Source organism: Mus caroli, chromosome 2 (genome assembly GCF_900094665.2).
Source record: "Mus caroli chromosome 2, CAROLI_EIJ_v1.1, whole genome shotgun sequence".
Lineage (NCBI taxonomy): Eukaryota > Metazoa > Chordata > Mammalia > Rodentia > Muridae > Mus > Mus caroli.
In genome coordinates this window covers 21,223,089-21,245,607 of record NC_034571.1, presented here as the reverse complement: position 1 = coordinate 21,245,607, position 22,519 = coordinate 21,223,089, and the positions used below count along the sequence as shown (strand labels likewise).

At 47.6% G+C, this 22,519-nt stretch overlaps 1 protein-coding gene across 2 annotated transcripts; it reads right to left on the bottom strand.

Annotated features, from left to right (window-relative positions):
• Nucleotides 1-46: 46 nt before the first annotated feature.
• On the bottom strand, nucleotides 47-18,211 carry Man1b1 (mannosidase alpha class 1B member 1). 2 transcript variants are annotated; one of them, XM_021156161.1, is made up of 13 exons: nucleotides 17,992-18,211; nucleotides 17,426-17,534; nucleotides 16,463-16,578; nucleotides 12,834-12,988; nucleotides 9,782-9,891; nucleotides 8,368-8,553; nucleotides 6,083-6,231; nucleotides 5,606-5,794; nucleotides 2,958-3,148; nucleotides 2,493-2,613; nucleotides 1,797-1,994; nucleotides 1,582-1,713; nucleotides 47-801 (listed from the first exon to the last, which is right to left on the bottom strand). In XM_021156161.1, the coding sequence occupies exons 1-13, from the start codon at nucleotides 18,106-18,108 to the stop codon at nucleotides 598-600; spliced, it is 1,977 nt and encodes a 658-aa protein (XP_021011820.1). In that variant the 5' UTR covers nucleotides 18,109-18,211; the 3' UTR covers nucleotides 47-597. The 2 variants fall into 2 exon arrangements, with proteins under 2 accessions (XP_021011820.1, XP_029330206.1); XM_029474346.1 differs by having other exon boundaries at nucleotides 612-801; nucleotides 1,582-1,709; nucleotides 17,992-18,205.
• Nucleotides 18,212-22,519: the final 4,308 nt, after the last annotated feature.

The following is a 22,519-nucleotide window of genomic DNA, read 5'->3' as shown; positions in this document are numbered from 1 at the left end:
CAAGTCCACTTTCTTCTCAGCTGAGAGATCACATTATACCAGGGTATCCTGGGAATAAGACAAATTTACTGTTCTAACCCCCGCCAGCCCAGTAGGGTAGCCAGGAGGATCCCTGAGTCCAACCCGTAAACACTAGAGCCACAAAGACCTTCAAGGTCACACTGGCCCAGTGGACCCATGGGTCAGTCAGGAGTCAGGGCTTTCACAGGCCATGCCCAGCACCTCACTGGTTTGGGCTATCACTCTGAACTCAATACAGGCACTGGGGTCCTGGGTGGTCCCAGGAGGTGATAAGAAGTCTTGGGACTACCATGGGGCTGCGGGTAGCCAGCCAACAGGGTCATTCAGGTTTGGGAATCAGGAGCCATGATATGAGGTTTCGAGGAAGTCAAAGGCTTGGTAGACTCTCCAGCCTAAACCCCAGAACCCATACCTGCTAGTCTGACTCCTGCCCCTCCCACCACCTTCATGAAAAGCTGAAACTGGCGGGACCTACAACTGGGCAGGAACATCACACTTGACAGCTGCCCAAAACTATGTGGGCCTTGTGAAGGCCCAGCTCAGCCTCCATCAGTGCCCAGAGCAGGCGCTCTTCTCCTACACAGGAGCCCAGATGGGGAGGGGATGGGCTTCTGTGTTGAACACACAGCTGTCCAGACTGAGCAGCTCCAGGTCATCAGAAAAGAGCAAGTACAAGTACTTCAGGGTTTCCCCCACAAAGAAGCTCTCCATCTTGTCCCTGGGCTCAGGCTTGTGGGAATTCTGGACGTTGTTGATAGAAGAATAGCCACCTGAGGGGACCTGCATAAGAGCCAAAGCCTCAATGACACAGGTTGAGCCAAGCCTTGTGAAGAACTTCTAGCTAGACGTGTCACTCAGGCTACTTGTTCAACCCCATATATATGGCCCCAGGGTAGGCTCCATCCTAGCAACAACCTAGGTAATGTCCAAGGTCAACCACAGTTCTACAGAGGACCCTGTAAAATGCCAATAACCCCTGAGTGGCCAGAAAATACCTCCAAAAAGGGTACAGCTACAGGACATGACCAGGGTCTAGCTTGTTAAACACAACCCAGGGCAGGCACAGGCAAGAAGCTGGAGTTGTTGAAGTCTGGAGCAAAGAGCTAGGTGTCACACTTAGACCACATCTAGCTCTATAACCTTTTCTGGCCATGTCACAGTAAGAGAGAAGGCAAGGTAGGCCATGGACCGCGGCTGGGGAGGGGTAATGTGTGAGGTCAGTACTCTGCTCACTGTGAGTGTTTCATAAGCCAAGGGTATGACAGGGCAAGAGAACAAAGACCCCTCTCAGAAAAGCTTGGGTCCTGAGAATGAGCCTGCAAACACTGGGCATCTCTAAGTCTGTAAAGACAACAGGGCCTTGACACCGCCAAGCTCAGTAGGATGGCTACACTATCAAGGTCACAGACAACTAGGGAGCAGCTAACTGGAGGCTTCAGAAAACTGACTCTTCACAGTCTGTGCCACAGCAGTCTCAAGGGTAGGTCCAGCTACAGCTTTGCAGGGACCTAGCTGTGTCTGTCACCAGCCAAGACCACAGAGAGGCATCTAACAGCTCACCCGTGTGTACTTATTGAAGCTCTGCAGGATTTCCCAGCCCCAGTCCTGGTACTTGCGGTCCCTTGTGACACGGTACAGATAGAATAGGCTTTCCACCGTCTCTGGCCGCAGCAGGTTGTGCCTGTCAGCTGGCTAGGGGTAGAGCAAGAGGCTCAGGGAGGATCCACCCTTGCTGGTATCACCCCTGTCCAAGTCCAGCCCATGCCCAGGCTCACCTTGACCTCCACATCTTTATGATCTGCCCGAGGGTACATGTTGAAATGTGCAATTTCAGGGCTCAGACCTGTCTCCATCTGTTGGTTCATCTGGTAGCAGGTCTCCATGAGGGCCCGAGCTAGATCCATGTGGTCAGCTGGCAGGCCATGGTGGACACCCAAAGCCAGCGTCCCCGGCAGGAAGCACACTAAGTGGTCCTGAAATCAAAGTATCTCCTCACATTTGGGCCTAGGCCCATGCTGCTTGGCCAGTATCAAGACCAGTCAACCTAACTGGAGGAAAGAAGCCCCAGGGGCAGTGCAGCTCAGCAGCACTTGTCACATGCAGACTCAGGGCCAGGCAAGGCACTCTGTGCCCTAGAGTCCAGGGAAAAAAACTACAGTGCAGGTTCTTACTGGGGCCTTAACGACCCAGCTTTCTGGGTCCCCTCAACCTGCCTACAAACACCTTCAGAGATCTGCTGCACTTCAGGAGCCACAGAGAGGACAATAAGGAAGGCAGCTGTACCAGCTACTTTAGGGTATGTGGGGCCTCTGCTTGGGCTGTCATGAGAATAGGTCAAGCCAGGCAGCAAAGGTCAATGGCACCCAGCTGATGACTAGATTTCCTTGTTACTGGCAAACAAAAGCTAAGATCCTGAAAGTCACACAGAGAGAAGCAGTTTCCCAAAGGCTCTGCCAGTCCACACAGCTTACCATCTTGGCACTGAAGCGGCCGTGGGCAAGTTCTCCCACGAAGGTGAGCTTTCTGGGCTGAGACTGCCGAAGCAGATGTGCTTTTATCCCCTCAATGGCTTTAACATAGTCTTCCAGCAACCTGTGAAGAGCACATGTCAGCTTACTCTGAGCTCTGCCACGGTTCTGTCTTCCTCAGAGCTACAGGACCAGGAGCTTCATTCACTAAGCTTGACCCACACACAAGCTCTACAGACCTGGCCCTGCTCAGGAAGCACATAGTGCACACAGCCCAAGTCAGCTCAGGCCCTGAGCACTGCCAACACAAAACACCGCTACAAGGCAGGCCGTGCTGACTGAACGGCCCCCGCCACCTGGGAGGTGAGTTCCTGTAGAGGAGCCAAACCACCTGCATGACTAGTGCTTCTAGCCAAGGGTGGGGACAGAAGCTGGGGGCCCTGCATCAAGACAGTGGTCAGGCCTCACTGTGTCTCCTTCTTGCCACCCTGGATCCACTGTTTCAGCAGGTATTCGTAGTAGCTGTCAGCCCTGGCACCCAAGGTGAACACTCCTGGGTGGGTGAAGAGGCCGCTGTTCGTGTTGATGAACATAGGCACCAGCCCGTCTTTCTTCCCAGACAGGGAGTGGATGTGCTTTGTCACTTCCTCCACGGCCTCCTGTGGCAGACAAGGGGAAAGTGGGCTTACTCCAGTCAATTCTTCTCAAACTTCAGGAAGTGGAAGGGAACACATTCTGACCTGTCCCATGAAGCCAGCAATATCCTAGTGCCAAAGCCACAGGAGAGCACCCACAGGAAGGACGCTAAACCAGTTTCTTTACCAAATGGATGCAGGGATCCTCCCTGGCATGCTAACAAGGCAAGTCAGCAGTATGTGAAGCTGTCTGCTTCATGACTCAAAATGCAATGATGTTCAGCACGTGAAAATCACTAAACGTCACACATATCCACAGAATGAGCATCTCAATTGGCTAAACAGTATCAGATCAACCAATGAATAACAGCCCAGGCCACAGACTAAGTCCCTGTCTCAGAGAAACATACAAACAAATGAACAAACAAAAACCCCAGAATCATTAGAAGGAAAAAGATTCTTCCCCTTTCCTGATAAAAATATTCAACACCACCACCACACTCAACCAATGAGAAACAAAAAGGACCAACTTCAGGTTTGACTGTGGCTTGGTGGTAACTAATATGCATGGGGCCTTAGATTTACCAATCTTTAACAGCACAAAAAGACCAAATAAACCAAAAAAGGGGGACCATCTGCACATAACAAAAGCTGTGAGAAAAATCACAGATAAAGAATAAATGGAGTATTGAGAAACCAGCTGCTCCCATTAGAGCAGATGAAGTTGGAAGACTTACTATCCTTACCCAAAACAACCAAAGCAAAGCGGGCTGAGAGGCAATGCAGGGACAGCTTCAATGCTGGGGGCACGGAGCAGAGGTGTGCAGGGCCCAGAGTTTAATTCTAGAACCTAACACAAAAAGAACTCAAATAGATCTTTCTCCAGAGCAGTAACATAAGCACAGGGAAAGATGCTCATCGTCGGGAACACTGAGAAACACAGGTCAAATCACAATGAGATGCTGCCTCACTCCAGCCACACTGACCGTTCGTTCATAGACAGTCTGATCAAACAAAAGTGTGCTGTTGAGGATGGAGAGAAACTGGGGTCTTGTGACTACTGATGGGAAAGTAAAACGGTGCTGTCCCAATGGGAAGCGTTATGCTGCTCCTCTCAAACAGTAAGCACAGAATTACCATGTGACCCAGCAGGTTCAGTTCAAGTGAAGAAGTTCAAGGATTCAAAGTGCATCTCAAACACCTCTCTGTATGCCACATGCAGAGCAACGTCCCTCAGAGAGCTAAGACCTAGAAGCAACCAAATGTGTACATCAGCAGCACAGCAGTCAGACCACAGTGAAGTCACCCATGTGTGGGCTGATTATAGCAGGAAAAAATAGGAACCCCAACAACTGCAGCAGGAGAGAGGAGGCTGAGTATAAGATGCCACCAGGAGATGGCAGAATATGGCCTCTACTCACATGAGTCCCTTGTACATACCCCTTCCCAGAGACAGAAGCCTGGAGCTGTCAGGGGCTGAGACTAGAAGCAGAGTTTTTAACTGGCACAAGTTTGCACTGCACAAGATGAGGAAGGCTATTAATAGATGGTTGTATATAACAGACATATTGAAAATCAGTAAGGAACAATCAGGTGGCCCAGCAGGTGGAAGCATTTGCCATGCAACCTAGAGATCTGCAGTTGATCCCTGAGCCCAGTTATATAAAGGTAGAGAGACAGGACAGAGTCCACCTTAGTTTTAGTTGTCCACACACACACACACACACACACACAAGTACAGCCCCGTACAAATAATTTAAAAATGTTTAATTAAATTAAAAAAAATAGGCCGGCAGTGGTGGCACTCGCCTTTAATCCTAGCACTTGGGAGGCAGAGGCAGGCAGATTTCTGAATTCGAGGCCAGCCTGGTCTACAAAGTGAGTTCCAGGACAGCCAGGGCTACACAGAGAAACCCTGTCTCGAAAAACAAAACAAAACAAAACAAAACAAAACAAAACAAAAGAAAGAAATGTACACAGCAAAACAGTATCGCAATTATCCTCATGGAAGCACTCAGACCCAGGGAAACCATGTCTAGCTAGAACCTGCCCTTCTTACCTAAAATTGTTTTTTTTTTGTTTTTCCTCTCTGAGCCTCTCTGAGATTTTATTCTTGTTTTATGTGTATGAGTGTTTGTCTACATGTATGTGCACCACATGCATGCCTAGTGCATATGGAGGCCAGAAGAGGGTGTTAGACCCTCTGGAACTGGAGTTACAGAAGTTGTAAGACAACTGTGTGTGGTGGGTAACAACACTGTAATTCCAGTGCTCTGGAGGCAGACAGGTGGATTTCTATGGTCTATGTATTGAGTTTTAGTCCAGCTAGGGCGATATAATGAAACTCTGCCTCAAATCCAATAAACAACAACAAAAAAGGCACAAAACAGAGGGCTGTGAGCGAGCCACCACGTAGTTTCTGGGTACTGAGCCTGGCTCATCTCACAAAAGCAGCAAGTGCTCTTAACCTCTAGCCCCTACCTGGAATTTCTTTATTCCAGTAAGACGAGAGAGCTCCCGGAACTCCAACTGAATGCTCGTCACTTCTGCCACCGTGCTGTCTGAAGTCCACTGGGGTGAGTGGGCAAATCCAGTGCCAATGTTCACATCAGAGTATGGGATCTTGGAGGGCGTAGTGAAGGCAGGCATCAGCCTTTTTCCAAAATCTTCCTAGCGTAAAAGCACCAGAGATCCAAGTTAGAGTGGTTTTCCACATTTCCCCATCTGCACCCAACCAAGTAGTGAAGCATATTTTGGTGGCACAACTATTACACAGCAAAACTAGGCAAAGCATCAGCATCAAGAACTTCCCTATACATCACAGCAGCAAAAAACAGTACGACGGCAGCTCATACACACCAATGCAGAAGAAACTCGAATGCACTGGAAGAGGAAAGCAGAAATAATTTCTCCAATTGCACACACCAGGTCCCAGGAAGTCTAGCCACGAACACTCACAGCTTTGGTCAGGAAGAGGCTGTCCCCCGACAGGTGGTAGGTGCTCAGCAGGCCCCCTAAGATGCGAATGGTGCTCTCAAACAGGTTGACATCAACATTCTTCTGAAAGTCTAAGTTCTCGGCTACCCATTTCCTGGCTTGCTTAAATTCTGTGGAATGAAGAGTGAGAGCAAGAGAGCAAAGTCCACACCTGTCACTCTGTGGTGGAGCAAAGTGCAGGGGCACAGGCCTGTAATCTTAGCGCTTGGGAGGCTGAAGCAGGAGGACTGCCTGAAGTTCAAGGCCAGGGGCTACAGAGTACCGTTTGGGACACCACCTAAGATCCTATTTCTTTCTTTATTTTTTTGTATTTGGGTGTTTTGTGCATGTATGAATGCGTGTATGTATACAACGTCTGTACAATGCCTCCAGAGACCAGAAGAAGGTGTCGGATTCCCCTTGGAAATGGGGTTACAGATGGGTGCTGGGAACCAAACCTGGGCTCTCTGGAAGAGCAACCACTACTCTTAACTCTTAAGCCATTTCTTCAGTCCTCCTGTTTAAAGTATATTTTGTCATTTTATTTTTATTTTATATGTATGGATGTTTTGCATGTATGAATGTCTGTGTGTGCGCATCAGGTTCTGTTAGCTGCCCTGTGGGTGCTGGCAACAGAAACCTGGTCCTCTGAAAAGCAGCCAGTGCTCTTAAACCCTGAGCTACCCCTAAGACACTGGGTTTTTAGAACCAAAACAACAAAAAAAAAATAGTCAGGTATAGTGTAGCATGCCATGGAAGCAGGTATTTTCAGCTATACATCGAGCTCAGGGTCAATCTAGGCTATCTGAGACCTGCCTTTAAACAACAAACAGGGCAGGAGATGGTCAGTGAATAAAGGCACTTACCGCCAAAGTCTGACAACCTGCGTTCAGTGCCCAGAACCCACAAGTTGGCCTCTGATCCCTGCAAGTGTGCCATAATACACTCAAGTGCACACACACGTACACATACAAAAGAAAGGAATTTAACAAACAACCCCTAAACAAAATGCCTTCTGCAGGAAGGGTCTCCTGCGGAGCAGCCCTGGTGAGCACAGTCCCTCCAGGGCCACAACACAAGCAGCACTGAATGGCTCATGGGCAGCCATCAAGCTGCTTAAGCAATCAAGTAAGCTAAGCCTGGGGCAGGAGTAAGAGCTTGTAGGATTGCTGTCAGCACCATAAAGACTCATAACCACGTGTAACTCCAGACTGAGAGGATCTGATGCCTCTGGCTTTGCAAGGGCACCTGTGCTCATATCATGCACATACCTACATGCAGGTATCCCTACACATGATCAAAAATAATTATGTCTTTTAAAATAATAAAAATTAAAATAAAAACAATTATCAATTTAGAAATTACTAAGGGGGCTGGTGAGATGGCTCAGTGGGTAAGAGCACCCGAATGCTCTTCCGAAGGTCCAGAGTTCAAATCCCAGCAACCACATGGTGGCTCACAACCATCCGCAACGAGATCTGGCACCCTCTTCTGGAGTGTCTGANCATCCGCAACGAGATCTGGCACCCTCTTCTGGAGTGTCTGAAGACAGCTACAGTGTACTTACATATAATAAATAAATCTTTAAAAAAAAAAAAAAAAAAAGAAATTACTAAGGCCCCACACTACCAAGCTAAACGGAACCTGAATAACCTCAGTAGGGTATCTTGGAGCTCCACAGTCAGAGCAAGCCCTGCCCTCTTAACTGCATCAGAGCAGTCCACGGCCACACTCAGTTCTTCAGGAGGTAATGGACAGCTGCTCTGAGCAAGTGCCTGGATGAGAAACAGGCCGTGAGCACACCAAGCACACATTTTCCCATATCTAGGACAAGAGAAACCAAAGTCCAATGGAGCAGCATTCTTGGCCCACATGGAGGGAACTTTCACATGCTGCTTTGGCTTACGTGTCACACATGGAAACCCAGTCCAATCAAAAAAGGAGTCCTGAGCTGGAGAGATGGCTCAGTGGTTAAGAGCACCCGACTGTTCTTCCGAAGGTCCAGAGTTCAAATACCAGCAACCACATGGTGGCTCACAACCATCCTTAATGAGATCTGATTCCCTCTTCTGGAGTGTCTGAAGACAGCTACAGTGTACTTACATATAATAAATAAATAAATAAATAAATAAATAAATAAATTTAAATTAAAAAATGGAGTCCTGTACTTACATATAATAAATAAATAAATAAATAAATAAATAAAATAAAATAAAATAAAATAAAATAAAATAAAATAAAATAAAATAAAAAAATGGAGTCCTTACCTTGCTTCAGACCCAAAATCCACATGGTATCCAAGGCATCGATCAGGGTGAGGCCCAGGCCAAACCACTCACTGAAGGTTTTGGACACAGGTTTTAGTTCATCATGGCCCCAAGCAAACTTTTGGTAACCCTTCCAAGCATGGAGAAAGGCTTCAATCACTCCCTTCTGGCGCTCATTCGGGGGGGCTAGAGAAGAGAAAACATGAGTGGCAGGAACAGTCCCACTCTTGGGGCAGGCAAGGCTCTCAAAGGCCAGCCTTCAGTTAATGTAGCAAGACTGACTCTGGCCAGAAGCAGGAGTTACAGTGAAGCAGGGAAGGCAGGAGGCCAAAGCACAGGTTAGACCCTCAGTGATACAGTGACAAGGAGGCATGTCACCTGGAAGCCACACTCAACAGTACTAGGACCTCAAGGGGAAGAGGGTAGCATTCCTATGGCCCGCAACTACACTGCAGACAATGAATGTGGGACCTGGCCACCAATGTCTAATGTGAACTTAGGGATAAGCAGGGACCAGTGACTGGGCAGACTGTGGTAGATACACCCTAAGTGTACATGTTCTTCAACCAAATGAGCTTCCAGAGTCCCACGGGAATAACATCTGCACTTATGTGGCCTCCTTGAGAGTGCCTCAACCCCTCGTGGAGCTTTCTTCTCCTAAATTAGGCAGCACATAGCAATCTGTGGGGTGTCACACCATACACCTCTTCCCAGTAGGTTCTAAGGTTCAATGTGCGAACATCTCTTACCTCAAAGATTATATAATAAAAGAAGCAGGCCAAGCACACAGAACGCAAGGCCAGGATCAAGCACATCTCAGTAAACAGTGCTACATGGCCCAGAGACCTGTGAGGTCTAGAAATAAGCTGACACATCAAGGGACATTGTGCCTCTTCTGTCCATTAACAAGACTTTTTTTAATTGATGCTGGCGGTGGTGGTGCACACCTTTAATCCCAGCACTTGAAAGGCAGAGGCACACAGATCTGCCTCTACAGAGACCAGCCTGGTCTACAACAGATCAAGTTGCAAGACAGCCAGGGCTACAAAGGAAAAAAAAAAAACCCTGTCAGAAAAAAAAGAAAAGAAAAGACCCAAAAAGAATGATTAAAAAAATACTTGGATTGAATCTTTATTATCAAAGTGTATAACTTTAATTTTGTGTATATTCCCATGCTTAGGCACAACCTGGACCAGGAGCAGAACGGCAAAAGCAACCTCTCTAACAGAGCACCCTCTATGGCTGCTCAGTGCTCTGACATTCATGATGCTGTAAGAGGTATGTGGACAGAGCATAGATGCTGAAGGGTGAGCGGCAGAGGGATCAGGCAGGAGGTCATGACCTGGATGCATAGTGCCAACCCCCAGGCTCTTGGGCACAGGTTCTGGTGAGGTAAGGGGGCAGGAAAACTCACCTGGCTCTTTCCATATCTTGGATGCCAAAAACAGAGGTTTGATGGAGGCTTCAGCTCTTTTGTAAGGAAGTTCAGTGGCCTGTTCAGGCTCAATCACAGCTCCCCGCCAGCTTGAGGGGGAGAGGAGAAAGCAGTCAGCTAGATCAACCCTCCAAACCCCACACTATGCCTAGGACAAGGCCTTCCTGGAGAGGAAATCATCTGGTAGGAGCAGGGCATTTAGAATGACAGAAAAACAACCGGGCAAGTCAGGTAGTGTTGGCACATGCCTTTGATCCCAGCACTTTGAATGCAGAGGCATGTGGATTTCTGAGTTCAAGGCCAGCCTGGTCTACAGAGTGAGTTCTAGGACAGCCAGGGCTATACAGAGAAACCCTGTCGAGAAGAGAAGAGAAGAGAAGAGAAGAGAAGAGAAGAGAAGAGAAGAGAAGAGAAGAGAAGAGAAGAGAAGAGAAGAGAAGAGAAGAGACCAAACAACAACCAGGCAGTCCTGACACACACCACACTATTTTTGAGACATAGTACTCTTTCTGGATACAGCCATCTGGGTGTGGAGGAGATAACTCCAGGGCTGCTCTAAGAAAAAGCCTTGATCAGAGAGACCTAGCAAGAGGAGTTCCTGAGGTCTGTAGGGAATCTCGTGGAGCAACCCTGAGGAAGGATGCAGCTGCCAGAGGCTGAGGCTTCTACAGCAGTACTGTAATTGACTGAATAAACCCAAAGTGAAGTAGGTAGGTGCAGGAGTCAGGGTATCCTCCTAGACTGGCACTGTAGATGCGACAACTAGGGAGTCTACCTAAGGTTCTGTGTGATGACAAGCACACCAGGAACAGGCAGAGGTTTGCCACATGACACAAATAAGCATGGACCTAAAGGTATTCTTTTTTGGTATTGCTATAGTCTATCTTTCTCTTCTTGGCTGTCCTGGAACTTCCTCTGTAGACCAGGCTGGCCTTAAACTCACAGAAATCCCATAGACATCTCTCCAGTGCTGGAATTAAAAGTGTGCACCACCACCTCTCAGGAGCATAGTGCATCTCTTTTAATTTTTCATTTGTATGTTATGTATATTGAGTGTTTACCTGCATGTATGTGTACTACCTGTATGCCTGGTGCCCTCAAAGGTCAGAGAGGAGGTCAGGTCCCCAGCAGCTGTGGTTATGGATTATGGGAGGAGCTCTGTGGGTGCTGAGAACTGAATCTGGGTCCTTTGTAAGAACAAATGTTCTCAACCTCTTATCTATCTCTCTAGCTCCCCACTTGTTTCTTGCTTTTGTTTTGTTTTGAGTAACCATGGCTAGCCTGGAGCTTCCTATGTAGACAGACTCTACTCTCTACTTTTTTTGGGGGGGGAGTGAGGGGGGATGGGGAGTGAGGAAGATGGGATGGGTTCAAGACAGCATTTCTCTGTATAGCCCAGGCTGGCCTTGAATTTAGAAATCCGCCTGCCTCTGCCTAGCAAGTGCTGGGATTAAAGGTGTGCAGCACCACTGCCCAGCTCTTTTTTTTTCTTCTTTTAAAGATTTATTTATTTATTTATTTAATGTGTCCCCTCCTTCAGACACACCAGAAGAGGGCATCAGATCCCATTACAGATGGTTGTGAGTCACCATGTGGTTTCTGGGAATTGAACTCAGGACCTCTGGAAGACTAGTCAGTGCTCTTAACAGTTGAACCATCTCTCCAGCCTCTACCTCTTAAGTGCTGGGATTGAAGGTATGCACTAGCACAACTGGCTTTTTTCTTTATTTTCTATAATATAGGCTGCTTCACAGATTTGCATGTCACAGGGGTCAGGTTAGTCTTCTGTGTCATTCCAACTTTAGTACATGCTGCTGAAGCAAGAACACAAAGGATTGCTTCAAAAACCTGAGCAGAGGACTGTAGGGATGGCTCTTGGGTTAAGGAGCACTGACTGCTCTTCCAGAAGTTCTGAATTCAATCCCAGCAACCACATGGTGGCTCACAGCCATCTGCAATGGAGTCTGGCCCCCTCTTCTGGTGTGTCTAAAGAGAGCAATAATGAATACCTAAAATTAAAAATAAAAAAGCTTTAAAAATACCTGAGCAGAAGTGGGCTCAGCTACTGCCCCTCTATTCTAAGAGCTTCTGTCCTTAAGAGCATATCATAAGCAACCCCAAGCTGGCTTGGGAAGCACCCTTTCCTCCTGCACACGTGATCAAGAGCTTCTCCCTAGATCTTTTTTCTACACTGCTACTTCCACCCTGTCTCCTCGTGTGCTTATGGATCTAAAACGTCCGGTTCCGCATCCTCAGAATAGCTGTGCAGGCTTAGAGCTTAGGCCACTCCTGATGCTTTCTGTCTTCTTTTCTTCTTCTTCTTCCTCCTTCCTTCTTCTTTCCTCCTCCTCCTTCTTCATCTTCTTCTTTTTTCTGAGACAGGGTTTCTCTGTGTAGCCCTGGCTGTCCTGGAACTCATTCTGTAGACCAGGCTGGCCTTGAACTCAGAAATCTGCCTGCCTCTGCCTCCCAAGTGCTGGGATTAAAGGTGTGCGCCACCACGCCCGGCTTCCTGATGCTTTCAAGTGTGGCACTGAGAAGGAAATAAAGCTGAAAGCCATCTAGGCTGAGGTGTCGGTAGGTACTGCAAGCAAGAAACGTGCTGGGCTGACAAGTGCCAGCTCAGTCATGGGGTCCAGGCCACACCCTCTCATTCTGCTCACTGCCAAGCCAAAAATAGCTAGAAAAGGAGGGGCCTGTCAACCATTGGTCACTGCCACACCTGCCTCACAGAGGAAGGCTGAGTCTCTCTTTCCTCCTTACTCCACTCCCTCTTGAAACTCTACCCTCAAGTTCCTTAAAACAGCTTTGCTTTCAGACAGACCGGCACACCATGAGAACAGGCCATGGGCCAAATGTGGCTCTGAAATCTGACAGTATAATGGAACTCACTGAAGCTATCTTTAGAACACTGTCTGTTTCAAATGGGAAATATGACATAGACAAAAATGAGTTTTCATTAAAACCAAACCAAACCAAACAAGCTGGCATCAGATACTGCACATTCAGACCCATCTCCTGCTAGCGGTACCTGATGACGGTTCTCTGTGTGTTTTCTTCCTGCTGAGCCTTCCCCAGGGCTGCTTCTCTCTCCTTAGCATCATCCTGCATCCCATCCTTGGAGACTGTGTTGGGGGGTCTAATCTGCAGATGGGGAGGGCCCCGCCGAAAATGCCTTTGCCGCTTCTAAACCAAAATCAGAGTCACATGTGAAAATATATCACCTGTCACAGCCTGGGCTTCTCTATATGTGTAAGATTCTGTCCCTCAAGTGTGTATCCATACCCAAAGAGTGCAGTGGAGTACTGTGCTAGCCTTGAGGAGAATTGGTTTCATGTTTTAGCAGTCTGAAGTTTTGAGAGATGAGCTGCTTAAGAACTTGGAGAAATACCAAATAACTAGTACAGGTCTGGATAAAGAGTTGAGAGCCCTCATGGGGATATTTTAAGACTGAAACAGTCCCAGAAATAATTTAAGAATGGCAAAGATAAGGATGCTGTGGATGACAACTCTCTGACAGGGTTATGCACTCTCCATCTGAGAAAGTGTAGAAAGCCTTGGGTTCTCATTAACATATCAACAGGGTTGAAAATGACAAAGTTGGATGCCCCCTGCCACCCTCACACGCAGGGCAGGCCAGTCAATAGGATGACGGGTACTTCCCAGATTCCTAAGTTTCCATAGCAACAAGCACAGAAATTCACTCTTAGCTTTATTTATATCCTCAATAAATAACTTGATAAATTATGGCAAAACATACATGCAGTGGATGACCCAGCTGTAAGAACTAACATGAGAGAAGATACCAAAAATTCAGGATAAAAATACACATGATGGAGGGGCAGGGTGATGGTGGCACATGGCTTTAATCCCAGCACTTGGGAGGCAGAGGCAGGAAGATCTCTGTGAGTTTGAAGCCAGCCTGGTCTACAGTGAGTTCCAGGACAGCCAGAGCTACATAGAAGAACCCTGTCTTGAAAAAAACAAAACAAAACAAAACAAAAAAACAGAGCACATAGCATATACCTAATGCCAGCACTCTGGAGGCAGGGTCAGGTGAATCTCTGAGTTGGAGTCCAGCTTGGTCTACAAAGTGAGTTCATGATAGGCAGGGATACACAGAGAAACCCTGTCTCAAAAACTTAATCAACTAACTAACTAGGTCCACATGACAGCTATCCTCAATTGTGTTCAAATGTGCATATGCAACTAAATCTACAAAAGTACAACAAGTATTTAGAAAGCTGTCTTGAGGCCAGGCAGTGATGATACATACCTTTAATTCTAGCTCTTGGGAGGCAAAGGCAGGCAGATTTTTGAGTTCAAGGCCATCCTGGTCTATAGAGTGAGTTCCAAGACAGCCAGGCTATACAGAGAAACCCTGTCTAAATAAATCAAGCAAGCAAGCTGTCTTGAGTAGGGTGACAATGGTGCCTTCAACTGACACCTGTCCTAGCATTCCAATTACCTCCTTAAACAGGTGACATTCAAGTCAGTTAAAGCCTAGACATTTCAAAGCTCTTTTCTCCTTGTAGACAAAAGCCAGAGGCTGAGCACCTGACAAAGGCATAAGGCTGTGGAGGGCAGCACACTGAACCACTGGAGAAACTCACAGTCCCCCCTCCCACCTGGCAGCCCCACCACTGAGGGGAAACTCCACAGACTGAAATATTCCATCCTGCAGGAAGATCCTTGAGCAGAAAAACCCCTAAAACTGACCAAATTCACTAGGATCCTCACTGTCAGAGTAAGCATAGGCTGAAAGTCCCTCTGAAAGGGCTTAGCTGCAATGAAGACCTTCAGACAAGCCAAGCTACAAAGACTGAGACCAGACCAGCTGCCTGAAAGAGCAGAACACAGCCGAGCTTCCTGGAAGAGGGTTAGACCACCTGGAAAGGACACTCTTTGACCTGTTGAGCTGCCTGCAGACTATTCAGTAGCTTCAGGTTTCCAGCTCTGTGAGCCCACACTGGGTAGGCTTCGGTCATACAGCTGTCTTTGAGTCACTTCTCACACATATTCCTGTAAGTAACTCCAATAAAAGTCACTGGTTCACCAAGTTGGACTTTGGTGATATTCATACTTTGGTCTGTCATGGGTTTCCTATCTTGGGGTGAGTAAACGTGTGTTATGCCTCTCCAGAAAAAGTTTTATCACACAAGACCCCTGAATTCTTTCTCTTAGGATAGTTCATGAGCTAGAGGCAAAAGAACACAAGGAAACAGGAAGCAGCATCCATCCCCATGGGGAAACCAGCCTGTGCACAGGCCCTGTCTCTAGAGGCAAGTGTGCCAGCCAAGCTATAGGAACAGCTCCACAGGGATGGGACACTCACTGTCCTTTTGCAAATTCTCCCCTCTCCCCATTATGGCCTGACCAAGACACTTGCCTGTCTTTCTTGTACTTTCTAGTGAGCATCTAGCAACTTAGAAACAAGCTTTTTGAAGAAGAAAAAGTACAACACTCCCTGATTAGAATGAAGGCACTCCTAAATTCACCAGGACTGACATCCCATGCTTAGATCCCAGGCCAACCTTCATCCATTGTTGACCTGGAACCAGTATTGAGGAGACATTTTTCTAGAGTGGCAATCTGCAGAGGTTTCCTGTTTGTATGATACCCTATAGTCTTCAGGGATATGAAACCTCCACCTCTGCCCAAGACTACCCATAGAAGAAGTTGAAGACTTGCAACATCTGCTAGTCTGGCCCTATCACAAGTCAGCTCTCAGCAACTGGCTCTTTTATTGCCTCTGACCTACCTCTGGGCTCCACTCCATCTGCCCCATTTCCACAACCCTAAGCTTCTCAGACGGAGTACTCCAGGATGAGGCCTGCCTGTTCCAACCCCTTCTAGACAAACTACACTACCTCTCTACGCAGGATTCCCCAGAACTGCCTCCTCTAGCAGGTGATTCTAATACCACCCACCCATAACGGCCCCACGATGCCTGTTAGGTACAACACAGCATCAGATGGAGCTGCTCAGTGTTCCTTGGCTCTTACTCATTTCTCAAAGGTGCCTCTGTATGGGGACCCTCACTCTTTTCCACACCGCAACTTCCCTGGACAGCATCTTGCTCCATCCACTGTGCAGTACCTCTGCCTGGGCAGTCTCCTCTCCCTCCTCAGCTCTTCCTGAGCACACTGTCCCTCAGGCACGACAAGAACCACAAATGGACAGATCCCAGTTCCGACACCCCAGCCTGGCTCCACCAGGTCACGTTACAAAGGTCTATTTCCTTCAGCCTTGCCCTGCCCACTTAGAGACAGGAGCTTCTTAAATGGAGGCAGGGGTGGTTCCACCTCTCAACACTGATCTGTACTCTGACACATGCCAACCAACTAACTGTCTCATCTATTTACTGCTGGCCTCTCACCTGCCCTTCCTATCAGCTTCTGTGGTTCCTCCAAAGAGGAAAGTCTCTTTTCTCATCAGTGGGCAGCCAACACCTGCCTGACACAGGAGCTGAATCATGTCATGGTGGCGTTCAAAGGGAATGAAGCAAATGTCTACCTCTTCCTTCCCCAACTTCATACATACAGCCTCACCTGAGCTAGTGTGAGGCTGACTGTGACAGGGAAGAGAGGGTAGCATTTACCAACCTAGAGTGCTCTAAAATAGACCCCAGTGACAACCCAGAGCCTTTACGGGAAATACCTGAGAGAGTATGTCTGCAAACCCTTCTGGTTCAGCACGTTCCTTCTGAGGCGCTGGTAAGACAGGCAGGACTTCTAGCTTCATCTTCTCTACTTCTGCAGGTCTGCCACTCAGAGCTGTGGAAGCAAACCTTTTCACCTTAAGGCCCATACAGGCTCCAGAATAGATGTCTAAACAGGTGCTATTTGTTTCAGGTAGTGAGACCTCCAAGAAGCACTGAACTCACCCAGAGGAATCAAATCTGGTATTAGTGTTATTGTATTTTGGAGAGAGTTTGTCTGTGGAGCCCTGGCTGTCCCAGAACTCACTTTGTAAACCAGGCTGACCTCAAACTCAGAGAGTCACCTGCTTCTCCCTCCCAAGTGCTGGGATTAAAAGCGCCACCAGCTCCCAGCTTGAGCAGGGCTTTATGTAGCCCAAGCTGGCTTCAACTCCTGTTCCTCCTACCTCTATTTCCCAAGTGTGAAGACCACAGTCTTTGCCAGGCTGACTTCTTTTACAAGCATTTGGCAGAGTGTGTCCTTAAGCACAACATACAACAACCCCCTCAGCCCCGCAACATATCAATTTAACAGTGCCTAAACAGGCAGCTTGACTTGAGCAATCTGAAGCAATGTTTGGGTTTCCAACCTTAAAGCAGCCCAGAAGGAATCCTAGGATCCTCTCAGGATATCCACTGGTCCTAGGCAAACACACTGTACCACGTGGTAGGGACATGTGATTAGTGCTGATCTGCCACTATTGACTGATGGGGAGGGGAGGGGCAGCACTGTTGGCCCAAAGGCCTACACACACGGTCACCTGTACACCAGATGGTCATACTGGGTTCCACATTTCTCCCTCTGCTGTATTTCTTGTCAATCTGTCACCACATGCCGTGTGGTACTGTTTTATCCGGATTGCAATAATGTATCTGACCTCAGCCTGCATCTCCTCTGCCCGAGCACCACTGATATTTCATACCTTTCCACTGGTCAGCCGTCTGAAGAGAATACAGTAATCCACAAAGAATCAGAAAGCCCACGACGAAGAGAATCACATTCCGCTGTAGCCTCGAAAGCTGCTTCCATTTCTAAGAAAGAGCCGGGAAAATGACACTTGTCACAGATTAGGTTAAGAGAGCAATTCAGAGAGACCCTTACGTAAGGCATGTCCTTACTTGAGGGCAGGTAAGTTCCCTCCCAGCAAAGTTTACATTGACAGGACAGTGCTAGAAGTGACAGAGCACACCATCCCATACATGGCACAAGATCTGTACACCATGTGTCCAGCTGCACGTGCACTGGAGAAAAACTCCTGAAATCCCCATGACTTGGCTCAGGCGTCGTCGGGCCAGACGTGCTGTGCTCATGCCCCCTCAGCTCAGGATCCCCAGGGCACCTGGCATTAGGCAGGGGAAGCAACAACACCGAAACCCAAGCTGCGAGAACCAGACGCAGCACAGAAACTTCTGGACGCTGGAAGTGACACGAACGCTCCAGCTAGGCACTTCCCTCGGTAAGACTTCTCCAGCCCGGACCCCGCCTCACCCTCCAGCATGAGCGCCGCCGCCGGCTCTTGCTGTTGTCGTAGCTCTCGCCCAGGCTCAGCGTCACCGAGATGAAGTCCCGGTGAGGCGCCGGCGGCGGCGCCGGCGGTGGGTACATAACTGCGAAGTCGGCCCAAGAGACCTCGCTTGCTGGAGGCGTCAGGAAGCCCAAGACTGAGAAAGACCGCGGGCTGCCATAACGAAGGCATCCACACCCCGCCCATCGCCCTAAACACCAGTGCGCACGCGCCGCGTCTTATCGGTCGTTGCGCAAGCTCAGAACCCTAGTCTAAGCACCGCGCCTGCGTACACCGTTGGGCTGGTATTTCCTGGCGGGTCGCTGGCGTCAGGATACCCGCCCCTGTACTGTTGACGTTATTTCATCGCGTCCTTACGTCACTAAGTCGCGCGCATCCGCTCCATTGCAGGCGTCCTGTAGACTCCCTGTCGGGGGCGGACTGACTAAGGTTTGGAGACGTGTTCCTTGTTGCAGTTACGTCTGGCTTAAGTTGCGGACTATCACCCTTGCCGGAGTCCTGCGCTCGATCTCGGGGAGCAGGCGTCACCCTGGCGCGCCTGGAGGTGAAACACAAAACTCCTGACCGGAGGAAGGGACGGCCCTGCTGAGGCTGAGTCCTGGGGTGGCTCTGCGCCCTGAGGCCGCGGCCTGGCCTTTCTAGTCGCTCCGGCCTGGGAGCGACCCTTTCTACGACCATTCTGCTCCGAGCCCTACCTACGTACTCGGCAACGGGTTTAAAACAACCGCACTTTTCCGGGCGCGTGGTTCCCTCGAGGAAAACATACAAAACGACAAAACTGCCCACTGTCCGGTGGGTGAAACTGCTGCTTCCCAACAACTTACTCGTGGTATTTCTGAGCATGTGGAGAGTTCCTACGTTGCGATCATTTAGTTTGAATCTCCTACAGAAGACGTACCTGATCCCGCGCCCCTTCCCTACTTTTTTGGGGGGGAGGGGGAGTCGAGACAGGGTTTCTCTGTATAGCCCTGGCTGTCCTAGAACTCACTCTGTAGACCAGGCTGGCCTCAAACTCAGAAATCCGCCTGCCTCTGCCTCCCGAGTGCTGGGATTAAACCACAGCCCCTTCCCTATTTTTAAGTCCTCACTGATCGCTATTACAATAGTGCTCTCAAATGTAGGTTTTCAGAACCACGGCAATACAATGACTTTGAGATCTGCATATCTTCCAAAATGAAGGCGGAGTTCTTGTTGGCTATTCACGCCAACTCAAGCCAGGTCTACACATTCCCAAGTTCTGCTACTGCTTATGATCATGAGGTGGCAGTTGGCATACCAAAGGGCTAGTTAGAGCTCTACGTTAAAAAATAAACCTTTGAGGGAAGAAATAGGAAGGGTTTGTTAGACCAAAACAAAATCTGGAGCTGAAAATCTTCCAATTCAAGCCAGGCAAGAATGATAAGCCACTGTGGGACAAACCCTTGTCAAGGTTCAGAATCTATTGACCTTGAAGGGGTTGAAAGAGGAAAACCAAGTCAGCCACAGAGAGCAATGATAAAGTAACCAAGCAATGCAACACCTGTCTGTGCCCATATACAGAATCTTATCACTGCAGAGGTAAGGAAGTTAACATAGTTCCAAGCCAGCCTGTGCCCCAGAGTGAGTGAAGTCTTGTCTAACGGTACTCAAACAATGGGAAGCTATACCTTTAAACACACAGAAATTCATCATAGGCCATATATAAGACCTAAAAGAAGTCTAAATAAATCTGGAAAGATTTTGGTCACACAACATTTTTAGCCATATTTGGACTAAAAAAGTGAGAAATCAATAAATATTTGAGGGCTGGTGAGATGGCTCAGTGGGTAAGAGCACCCGACTGCTCTTCCAAAGGTCCAGAGTTCAAATCCCAGCAACCACATGGTGGCTAACAACCATCCTAACGAGATCTGGCGCCCTCTTCTGGAGTGTCTGAAGACAGCTACAGTGTACTTACATATAATAAATAAATAAATCTTAAAAAATAAATAAATATTTGAAAAGCGTAAACACCATTTTAAATAAGAGGGTTTTTTTAAAAAAAAATCACAAACTAAATTAGAAAATAATGTTGAATCAAATGAAAAGGGGTGGCTCATTGGTTTGAAGGAGTGTACTATTGTAGAGGACAAGGGTTCCCACATCAGGCACCTTACAACCACCTGTAACTCTAGACCAAGGGTGCCTCTGTGAGCATCTTTATGCAAATGTACATACACACATACATACATACAATTAAAAGTAATATATTTTTGAAAAATTTGAAACTTTGATTATAAACTTTCACACTAAAAGTGATGGAAAGCCTTAACTGTTTCCACATTAGCAGACTTGAGGAGCTAGCTGTAACCTCACCTGTGCTTTCAATACTCAGGGGGCTGACACTGGAGGATGTCAAGTTCAAAGTCAGAACTGAATGAGACCCTGTAGGGGAGGATGGAGGCAAAAGGAGGAAAAGAGGAAGAAAGGGGGAGGAAGAGAGAAATAGATTGTAAGAGACATAAGTCTTTTATATATCAGATCTTTTTTTTTTTTTAAAGATTTATTTATTATAAGTACACTGTAGCTGTCTTCAGACACTCCAGAAGAGGGCGCCAGATCTCGTTACAGATGGTTGTGAGCCACCATATGGTTGCTGGGATTTGAACTCTGGACCTTCAGAAGAGCAGTCGGGTGCTCTTACCCACTGAGCCATCTCACCAGCCCTATATGTCAGATCTTATATGAGGCCTATGATGAACATTTGTGCGTTTGAAGGTATAGCTTCCTGTTGTTTGAGTGCTGTGTGATAGTTTCAGTTAGGCCACATGGTTGCCAGCACTGAACAGCGAGATACAAGACATAGTGTGCTCATAAATCAAGAAGCTGAGGTAAAATAGAAAAATTCTTAAGGTACAAGGTGGTAAAACCAACTCAAGAAGTGGGAAATGGAGAAAGACCTATAAAGAAATTTACTTTAGAATCTGTGGCACACCCTACAGTCCCAACACAGTGGAGGTTAAGGCAGAGGGATTTCACGGTCAGAATTGGTGGTTGAGTTGGGAGAATTTTTGTGAGCTTGAGGTTAATCTAAACTACACAGTGAGTTTAAGGCCAGTTTGAAATGTATAGGAAAGCACCCTCTCAAACAAAACCACCCACCCACCAACAAAAGGGTCTGAACCGGCCGGGCATGGTGGCGCAGCCTTTAATCCCAGCGCTCAGGAGGCAGAGGCAGGCGGATTTTTGAGTTCGAGGCCAGCCTGGTCTACAGAGTGAGTTCCAGGACAGCCAGGGCTACATAGAGAAACCCCGTTTCAAAAAACCAAAAAAGGAAAAAAAAAAAAAAGGTCTGAACTCTATATGTCTGCCTTCTCATAAGGCCATACCAGCATTCGTCCAGCTACTTGAGCCTATGAACTTTGGAGTTATTCTTGGGCCCTCATCTTTCTTTTAGGACAGGGCTCCTCTGTCCCTGGCTGTCCTGGAACTACAGAGCAGGCCAGCCTCAAACTCAGGGAAATCTACCTGCCTTTGCCTCTTGAGTGCTGGGATTAAAAAGGTGTGGAGTTTTATCTAAACAACAAAAGTAACTAATACTGAGCCATGGTCCTTAACACTTCTTTAGACTGGATTTAACATTAGAGAATTTATCTTGTGTAAAACCCTAGGACTATAAAGAACATGGTGAGGTCTTTAAACCTCAATCCTTAGTCAGGATAAATGAATTCATATTTGTAGGAACTACATGTAATTACTCTGAATGGGTAAGATATGTATTCTCTTTATAAATGTAAAAAGTAGAATAAAGCCTTTGCTCAGACCTCAATCTCCCTCTCCCTCTCCTTCTCCCTCTCCCTCTCCCTCTCCCTCTCCCTCTCCCTCTCTCTCTCCCTCTCGACTTGTGGAAGTCAGAAGTCAACGAAGGTCTTCAAAGGTTTAACCTGGAGCTTGCTGTTTCTGCTACAGTGGTTGGTTGGTGAACCCCCCGTCTGCCTGTCTCCACTCAGCTCTGTAATGACAGATATGTGCTGTCATGCCTGGGTTTTATATAGGTCTGTGTTATGGAGTTCCTGATCCCTGAAAAAAGCTCAGAGACTGAATCCAATTGTAATTAAAAGATTGATTGATTATGGCTGGCAGAACAACAATCTCTTGAGCCAAACCTGAGACTAACATGAGAAGGATTAAGAAAGGATCATTTTTTGTTTTTTGGTTTTTTTTTTGAGATTTTTATTTTATGTGTATCGGTGTTTTGCAGGCGTGTATGCATACCTTTTGTATTAAGTGTTCATGAAGGCCAGAAGACGGCACTGTTGCCCCTGGGACTAGAGTGACCAATTGTTAACCATGTAGTGTTCGTACTGGGATTAGAACCTGGAAGAGCAGTGTTAATCACGCAGCCATCTCTTCAGCCCCTGAGGGAAGGACTTTTAAAGATGAAAGCCTGAAAAACTGCAGGAAACCCTCCAGTGTCTGCATAAGCAACTCAAGAGCTGTTTTGCTCTGCTGCATAAGCAAGTTACAGCAGCA

Bases quoted from the DNA above. Each gene is read 5' to 3' on its own strand.
- Man1b1 (XM_021156161.1), bottom strand. From the start codon at position 18,108: ATGTACCCACCGCCGGCGCCGCCGCCGGCGCCTCACCGGGACTTCATC. The intron at 2,614-2,957 runs GTGAGGCCTGAC...TGCTCTTCACAG, and splicing joins GGTGGCAAGAAGGAGACACA to GTTGCTGGAAGACTATGTTA. The intron at 1,995-2,492 runs GTAAGCTGTGTG...CTTTGATTTCAG, and splicing joins GCCGCTTCAGTGCCAAGATG to GACCACTTAGTGTGCTTCCT.